The sequence below is a fragment of the Aphis gossypii genome, chromosome 1 (assembly GCF_020184175.1).
Source record: "Aphis gossypii isolate Hap1 chromosome 1, ASM2018417v2, whole genome shotgun sequence".
Taxonomy (NCBI): domain Eukaryota; kingdom Metazoa; phylum Arthropoda; class Insecta; order Hemiptera; family Aphididae; genus Aphis; species Aphis gossypii.
Window position 1 is genome coordinate 7856881 of NC_065530.1, and position 9371 is coordinate 7866251.

General features: G+C 25.9%; 1 protein-coding gene across 5 annotated transcripts; it reads left to right on the forward strand.

Annotated features, from left to right (window-relative positions):
• Positions 1 to 219: 219 nt before the first annotated feature.
• On the forward strand, positions 220 to 8680 carry LOC114121052 (uncharacterized). Of its 5 annotated transcripts, none has more exons than XM_050197689.1 (10): positions 239 to 528; positions 584 to 653; positions 5030 to 5235; positions 5447 to 5824; positions 6159 to 6254; positions 6670 to 6762; positions 6884 to 6937; positions 7022 to 7281; positions 7374 to 7536; positions 8316 to 8680. In XM_050197689.1, the coding sequence occupies exons 3-10, from the start codon at positions 5046 to 5048 to the stop codon at positions 8423 to 8425; spliced, it is 1344 nt and encodes a 447-aa protein (XP_050053646.1). In that variant the 5' UTR covers positions 239 to 528; positions 584 to 653; positions 5030 to 5045; the 3' UTR covers positions 8426 to 8680. The 5 variants fall into 5 exon arrangements, with proteins under 5 accessions (XP_050053645.1, XP_050053644.1, XP_050053643.1 ...); XM_050197691.1 differs by having other exon boundaries at positions 239 to 523; XM_050197688.1 differs by lacking the exons at positions 5447 to 5824; positions 6159 to 6254; positions 6670 to 6762; ... (2 more) ...; positions 7374 to 7536; positions 8316 to 8680 and adding exons at positions 1796 to 2108; positions 3117 to 4954 and having other exon boundaries at positions 220 to 528; positions 5030 to 5137.
• Positions 8681 to 9371: the final 691 nt, after the last annotated feature.

Genomic DNA, 9371 nt, shown 5'->3' on the forward strand with positions numbered 1-9371 from the left:
ACGACCACCAGCCTGCGTATTCTCCCGCGACTTATATCTGTCGATATATCTTTTATATTTTTCTGCACAGCCAAAATAATATGTTCAAATAACGGGAGAATTATACACGAGCTGGCGGGCGTCAACCATAGAGTAAGAATATTACCACATTTATAAAACATATTTAATTCACGTCATAATACATAACGTACATCGGGTACATTGCTATCGCCTCTTATCTGCAGTTATCACCAATCGCCCGTATCCGGCGTAGATTGGAATCGAAAAAAATCTAAAAATAACAAATATTTTGAATTTCCAAACTAGCAGTGACGCGACTGCGATAGCGACGTCTCGACTCTCGACTTCTCCCGGTCCCCAATCCCAGACGTCGCGCACGGCGTACCACTGTACTAGACACTAGTGCACTACGCGACATTCGTATTTTCTTGCTCCGTGCTCCAAAGTCCAAATCCGAGTTTGACGGCTACAATTTTATATTTTGCTGAGGTTAATTTGCTGCTGGTTAATGTTTAGCCAAAGAGTAAAGTAAATAGTTATATACTTATATAGTTTAGTTTCATTTTACCTTCCTGATATTTAGATATATAATATTAAGTACCAGTACGCCGGCCGTTTTTGTACCTACAATTTTCAAGAGAAGCCTGCAGAAGGTGAGTACATACCTATTGCAATTAATAATTATTATAAGTCTAGTCAAAAACGTGTTGTATACTTATTATACTTATTGTGTCTTTGTATAGTATATATTTGTATATTATCTACTAGTATAGTAATAAAAAGTGGTTAGTTAGTTAGATAGGTACTATTATTAGTACAGGTAGCCTGTTGTAAGTATATATAGTTGGTGTAGTTAGTTATAGGTTAATATGTTAAAATTATAATTTGTGAGTACCTATATTAGACACAGTCCGTGACGTTTTTTAAATAGTGTGTGTTATATATTGTAGCGTATTAATAATGAGGATATTACATACGCACATGTGTTGTATCATTGATTTTAAAATATACTAGGTATATACATTTGTGTTTACCCATATTTATCTATATAATGTATATTTTAAAACCAATGGTTGTAGTCATATAAAAACTAAAAAACGTATGTAAGTATCACAGTACATTGCCAATTTGCATCTATCAGAACCAAAATTATGCTGTGTAAGTTATGTTAATGTGAGTCGCTATGAGTAAATTTACTTATTAGGTAGGTACCTACCTATATTACATGTATACAACTTAAAGGACATTATTTGTGTGTTTTGTTGGATATTTTAATTTATATAATGTTGTATGATTGTTATTGGTACCTACATGCTCTGATACATACTCAAAACTACATAATTAATAATTAAAATACAAATTCCAAATGATCTTATCTTTAATTTTGATAATAGTAAATTCCAGAGTACCTAAATTCACTTTAATATTAAAATTAACTACAGAAAATCAGTTCTGATGTACTCCAATTTGATGTTGTATGTCTAATAGATGCAGACAACATGGGTGTATAATATCTTAATACAATAATAGCAGACAATTTTACTGAAACTATGTTCAAAAAGAAGTTAGAATTAATTAGGTACTATCGGTAATAATACAGTGTAAAATATTAATTTGTTATTTACATAATAATTAATTTTGTATAAAAGGAAATTTGGTAAACTTAGTCTAGTATACAATTTACCTAGGCTACATAGTCGGAATTGAACTCATTACGTAGATAGGTATATTGTTTAATTAGTATTATTTTATAAGTACCTACATACTAAATATGATATTTTATTTTATATAACAGCTTATATATTCCAAAGCTATATATTTCATACCCACAATTTAAATATGAATAATAATAAAAAAATAATAATAATATAACAAAGAGAAGAAAGATTAGAAATGAAATGGCCATGCTTGAACAAATCTATTCTACATCAGATATAAATTATGAGGAAATATCTACAGTTAGTGATGATGATACAGATAAACCATTGGATGATGCTGCTGATGAACTTTGTGAAGAATTACATAGTAGTATATATTATGATAATATTAATATTAATATTAATAATCATAGCACATTGTCTATCAACAACGTATTAATCAATGAAAATGTAAGTCATTGTTGTTAAATTAGAGTAATATTTTTAGTACACGTTTTAATAGGATTATTTGAAGATATTGATTGTTTGTAGGATAAACTAAACTATACAAGTCAAGATAGCATAATTTTTAACAGCCTCATTATTTTCATTTGTACCTACATTCTCTTCCAAATTATGTATAGGTACCTAAGTAAATTAAATATCAACTTTTCCTTAGAAAAACTTTTACTTAAAACATATGTATATGCTATTACTATTTATTTATAATAGGTTTATTGTTTATGGTATACAATCTATACCTACCTTATCATATATTAAAATTTTGATCTATTGACAGTTAAACAATTTAAAAATGCTGATAACAATTTTTAAGTTAACATTTGATCTTACTTAAATTGTTATTGTTATTTTTATTTATTTAATCATATATAGATATATTCTTACATATCCTATCTTACATTTATCATTATGATATGCTTTAGTATAATTCATAATTTATGATATTAATGCAACTCTATAATAGCTCAAAAATAAAGTTTTAATATTATTTAATATCTCTAATTATAGCTATACCAATCATGATTTTTTTTTTTTTGTATTAAATGGTTATATTGAGGAGGTATTTTATAATAACTTCTAAATATTTGTTAAAACATGTTTGTTTTGTATAATATATGTATTTATTATATTCCAAATTCTATTTTATAATTCAATTATCTGCATTTATTGTGTTAATAATATAAAAAATAATAATTTTGTTAACACAATAAATGCAGCTAATTGAATTGAAAAATAGAATTTGGAATAATAAATACATGTATTATATAATATTATAAAATATATCTATCTTAATATAACTATTTTATATAAAAAAAAATTATGATATAGATAGCTATAATTAAAGATATAGGTATATTATATTTTATTTTGTAAGCAATTCATAATAGTTACTTGTATTTTACATTTTTAGTAACATATTTTATCTGATTAAATTAATTGAGTATTTTTCTGGCATAGGTAAATAACAGTAGTCCAGCCAGAAGCCCAGATTACACTTTTAAAGAAGATCTTAGTGCCTGGGCTATCCAATGTAACATCTCTCACATTGCACTCAATAAATTGTTGAAAGTTCTTAAGAAAAATAAACATATTTACACAGATAATTTACCTAATGATAGTAGATCATTGTTAATAACACCTAAATCAACTGGATTAAAATTACTGCCTGTTAATCCTGGAAAATATTTTCATTTTGGATTAGAATCAGGACTTCTTCGTTATGCCACTTCTAATTTAAGTGAAATTAAAGTAGCAATAGGCATTGATGGCCTCCCATTGTCTAAAAGTAGTAATAGCCAGTTTTGGCCCATTTTAGCCTATGTGATTGGACTACCAACTAAACAAGTATTTCCTGTAGGAATATATCATGGATACGAGAAACCTAAAGATAGTGACTTGTTTTTAGATGAATTTGTTAAAGAAGCTCAACATCTTGTTAATAATGGCATTAAAATTAATGAAACTACTTCAATAAAAGTAATTATTGATGTATTTTGTTGTGATGCACCAGCTCGTGCATTTCTTCTTAAAATAAAATATCATTCTGGGTTTTTTTCTTGTTCACGTTGCATTATTGAAGGTGAATACTATAAAAATCGTGTATGTTTTCCCTATTCTAATAAAGAAATAACTAAAAGAACTCACGAATCGTATACAAATCTTATGTATGAAGATCACCATACTTCAACAACACCATCCAAGTTGATAGAAATTCCTTATTTAAATTTAGTGTCTTCGTTTTCAATGGACTACATGCACTTGACTCTTCTTGGTGTTACAAGGAAATTAATATTATTATGGTTGAGTAAAGGTCCAGTTAATGTTCGTCTGAATAGTTTGTCTATTGGAAAATTAAATAAGTCTTTATTAGACATTAAACAATACATCACCAGTGATTTTGTCAGAAAAACTAGGCCAATTAATGAAATTAACCGCTGGAAAGCTACAGAACTTCGTTTATTTTTAATTTACATTGGTCCCATTGTCTTGAAAAATGTAGTGAAATATGAAGTTTATATTAACTTTATGTCATTTAATGTAGCAATGATGATTTTATTAAGTCCTGATCACAGCCATATTGTACAATTTGCAGATAAACTACTACATTATTTTGTTGAGTCTTTTGAGAAATTATATGGCACCGAACATGTATCATTCAATGTGCATGGTTTATTACATCTAATTGATGATTATCATAGGTTTGGGCCATTGGATAATTCTAGTGCATTTGTTTTTGAAAATTTCATGAAAGAACTAAAAACAAAAGTACGAAAACATGATCAATGTTTAGAACAAGTCATTAATAGATATTCAGAACTGCAAAACAATGTCAACCCGGAACAACACAATAATTTAGAACAAAAGTTTCCCAAACTTGAACATATACACCAAAATGGACCTGTAGAAACCAATTTAACTGGCACCCAATACAAATGCCTCAAACTAGAAAAGTTTAAAGTAAATGTGGATAGTGAAAAAGATTGTTATATTCTGTCTAAATCTGGAGAAGTAGTTAAATGCATGAATATAATAAACTCAACTCATCAAGGTATAATTATTCTGGGAAAAGTGTTTAATTCAGTATTACCATATTATAATAAGCCGATGGATTCATCCATATTTAATATATTTGTAGTAAGAAATATATCTGATACTTTAAAACATTGGATATTGACAGATATTAAAAAAAAAATAATGATTATACAACATGCTGATCAAATTATAGCCATACCACTAATACATACTGAATGTTAAAATTCAAATCATTAATTTAGGATTTAAATGTTGTAAATAATGTAATTTTTTCTTATAATTTTAAATTATTACTCTAATACTTATAGAACTTATAATATTTTAATTAACAATTTCAGGTACATATATATAACAATGGACTCATGGATTGTTGTCAATTATTTGGAGGATGAATCGGTTGAAGCAGTACCAAACTTTTGGTATCATCAAAATAAATGTATTTGGCCCAACAAAAAAAATATTCTTAAGCACTGTATCGTTAAAAGAATCCCAATAACAGAATTTGATCACACATATTTAAAAGCTAGAATTCTATGTTCAGCTGGTAATTTAAATTGTTTTATTAATTATTATTGTTAACTTCTTGAAAATAAGACCAGTAATTGAACCTAGGTTTTGATTACTCGCAACCATTGAGTTACTCAACCCCATTTACCTCAACATTATTTCCAATCCCTGTTAACATTATTGACTGATAAATAATATATTATAAATTTATTAGTACATATTATATTTTTTCGAATTTATATTTATAGTATCATATGAAGAAGCAAGGAAAAAGGCTTCGAAGGCGCAATATGATTCTGAATTGTCAGGTATTGAAGAAATGAAAAGTTCTAGAAAAGCCAGGGCAAAAAAAGACAGAAGTTACAGTTCTTCTCCATCACCTTTGACAGTGCAAAAAATATCAAGCACAATTAGAGTAATTAAATCTCCTCCTCTACTGAGCACTGCACATGTTATGTCAAATATTGGAACAGATCAAAGTATTTATTCGCCAACAAAAACAGTTCAAAAGCAAAAGTTACATGGAGAAACTGTATTTTCTATGTATAATTCAATTGGAGGTTCATCAAATTCTAGTGAGATTGATAATGATGATGAATCGAAAGATCCTGATTATTCAATCATGGGTAATTTTTTTTTTTTCATAAACTACAGATAATTAGTATAGTATAATTAATATGTTTATAGTATAAAATGATAATATACTTTTATCATAATTGGTTATATTATATGGTGGCCTATGCCATACAAATATTTAAAGACTAGTAATTGCACCTACTACACAGTGCTGCAATTACATGCTAAATATTTGTATAGTATGGGATATCTGTCTGTGATATTATATAATCAATTATTTTTGTAATATGTGCAGAAGGGGTGGATGGATAAAGAAGAAAATCTAAAATATAATTTTGTATGAATTATTTTCAAGAAATCTAATATGAAATATTTATTTTATAGACTCAAGGCCTGCTGAAACATATGACTGCACCATTATACATTCACCTGCTGGTAAATTTCTTGTAGAACTAAACGATGAACTAAAAAATAATACAGGTATTTTATTACATTGTTTATAGATTATATTTTATAAAATTAAGTTTACCATTGTATGTCTGACTAATTTGGATCCCTTCTTCTCTTTTAAAATTGTTTCTTGTTACTCATCTATAAATTCATGATATATTATAAATAATGAAATGATATGCAACCATGCTAGCAAAGCTTGCGACCGGTATTACTTTAGATTTTCAATATTGGTTTTGCATCTCATGAAAATATTTAAAACGACACCCCTGATTATGTATGTTAGTCCACAGAATTATATTAACCTATTACGTTAATCCTATTTTTTTTTTTTGTGTTTAGGCCGTTGTTTTATATCTATAATTACTTTATTAAATGAAAAAAAAACATTAAAATCAGAAATACTATACAATTAGTTCACAATTAATATTATATTTTTTTTAAGGAAATTCAAAGGCTATTGAAGTAAACAATATTAAAACAAATTTACCGAGCAAAAATTATAAAAGGAAGTTGTTTAATAATGAAAAATCATTGAGTGAGTGGTGTTATAAAATATATATAATTATAATGAACTATTAGTTTCATCATAATACACAAATTATAAATTGGAAATATAATAATATAATATATTGTGTTGTTTAAATTTATGCTTTTAGCATCTCCTCGCAAGCCTGCAATTAAACAGAGTAGAATGGTGATTGATCAAGCAGGTAATTTTTAAATATGTAAATTAGAAAATAATAATTTTTGAAATTAGGTTGAAATTAGTATTAAATAATACATTTTTTAATTAGATTTTCAAAAATTGGTTACAAAACAACTTGTCACATTAAGATATACAGTTGATGTTATGAATACAAGCATTGCTGCAACCTTACAAAACATTGAACAAAAAATTGATGGATATTTCAAGTATGCAGCTACTGGAAATATGACTGGTATTACAAACGATTCATTTGATGATGGTTTCTTGTGGCCATTAGAAAATGAAGAACAACTTCAGGAATTGGAACAAACACTTAAAAATAATGATAACAACTTTAACCGTTGTCTAGTGAGTTCTAATTTATTAGAATGATAGTGTGGATGCATTTTATAAACTATTTCACCATACAGTGATTACATAATATTATGTTTTGTTTGCAGGTAAATAAAATGTCGCTTATGAACTCCAATACAGTTGAACGTAGTGTCCGCAGAATCTTAAAGTATATGTTTACTGATGAACTCCTTGAGCAATTTTCATACACAGGATTTAAAAAACCCAAAAAGTCGTTTTCAAAATTACTCTCATGCCAAATTGTTATAGGTATTATTATTTTATTCTTTAAATTTCATAATTATTATTAATTTTATAATTAACTACATTTGTATTTACACTGTAGGTACATATAAATTATATAAATTATATAAATTATGCATGGTAAATAATTAATGCTAGGCATCGGTAGTTATAGAAATCCTTTATTATTATTTATTTATTATTCCCATAGAGACAAAATATTGTCTTTATGGAAATAGAAAATAGTAATTTAACTATTAAAAAAATTAAATTTAATATATAGCATCTCAAATGATTGCAATTTCCACTATAGAAAATATTATTTGTTACTTAAATCTTTCATAACTAAATTCTTTAAAGTGTATTGCTTTATTTGTTATACTTAGTAATTGTTTAGATAACATTTTACCAGCAAGTTCTTTTCATTTATTTATGTTCCTGAGAAAACCCATCATTAAACACTTGATATATTGCTATTAATTCATCTTAATATTTATTAAAAACTAAAAATAATTAATTAATACATTTTGATAGAAAATTTTTAAATTTAACATATTATAATATATAATCATTCATACTATTAACTTATTTAAACTGTCTTGAAATTATTTTTCTCAATAAATATTTATTAAAAATCAAAATACATATATATATATAATATTCAAATAATTCATAATAGCTTTACTTTTAACAGTTTTAAACAACTATTATAATTATTAAACTTATATTAAAAGTTTCTATACCTATTACCAATCCAACCAATACAAATATTATATAACATAAAATCTTTATGTGTTTTGTTTTAGATGCTATACGGAGTTCTTCTCTATTTAAAACCACAACACTGCAGAATATAGAAAAACCTATTAAGGCCTGGCTGGCTCAAGCAAAATTTAGAAAAATCTCCATAATATAAACTGAAAAATAATTTTAATGTAGCAGTATCTATTTTATTAGATAGATTTATTATTATATTATTAATACTTCACACATTTCAGTTTTAAGCTTTTTTAAAATTTCATAAGTATATTAATAATAATGATATTGTTCTTATTTTCATCAACTATATTTAAAATTGTTTTTATTTGATATTGTTTTTAAATTGTTTTTGTCAATACAAAAATGTACAAAATTTTATGATGACAAGAAATTAATTATTAAAAATATATTCTATATAATGATTCAAATAATGTATGTTTTTTTTTTTTAATAAGATTATATGGTAGTTACCATAAAAAATAATTATAATGTTCTACAGTTTACACGTTTAGCAGTGGCACAACCAGTGAGCAAAGGGTCGTTAAGTCCTGACACCCCCCTCCCCTCACCATGGAGCTCTAGATCAATTATACCATTATAGGGACCAGATTTATTTTTTAGTTGAAATGTCTATGTTCTAATAACAAGTATGGGCAACCCTCTTTGAAATAATTCTGATTTACCACTGCATTTTAACATTTGTACAACTTGTTAGGTTACAATTATGTGGTAAGTAATTGCCCTAATTGAAATAAAATACAATTATTCAATTTTAAAAACTGATTGAAAAATAATATTATAATAATAACTAGCTTAAAAATTACTATAATATTTGAATATAATATTACTACAATATTTGACTATAATATTAAAAAAATATTATAATTTTGAACTTTTAATGATTATATAATATTACAGTAATATTTTAAAACTTTTTTGTAATATTCTTCAAACATAGAGCAAATATTAATATTTTCATAAAAATATTATAATGACATTTTACAAATGTAAATTTGCTGACTGGGTTAGTTATTACTATGTATATTATTAAAAGTTGGATGTGAAGAAATGTATGTTAGGGATTAGAGAAGGGGAAACCAGGA

What these genes read in the sequence shown, in the direction of transcription:
- LOC114121052 (XM_050197686.1), top strand. Translation starts at nt 1,899, where the DNA reads ATGGCCATGCTTGAACAAATCTATTCTACATCAGATATAAATTATGAG. An exon ending in ACGTATTAATCAATGAAAAT is followed by an intron (nt 2,109 to 3,116) that starts GTAAGTCATTGT and finishes TTTCTGGCATAG; the next exon opens with GTAAATAACAGTAGTCCAGC.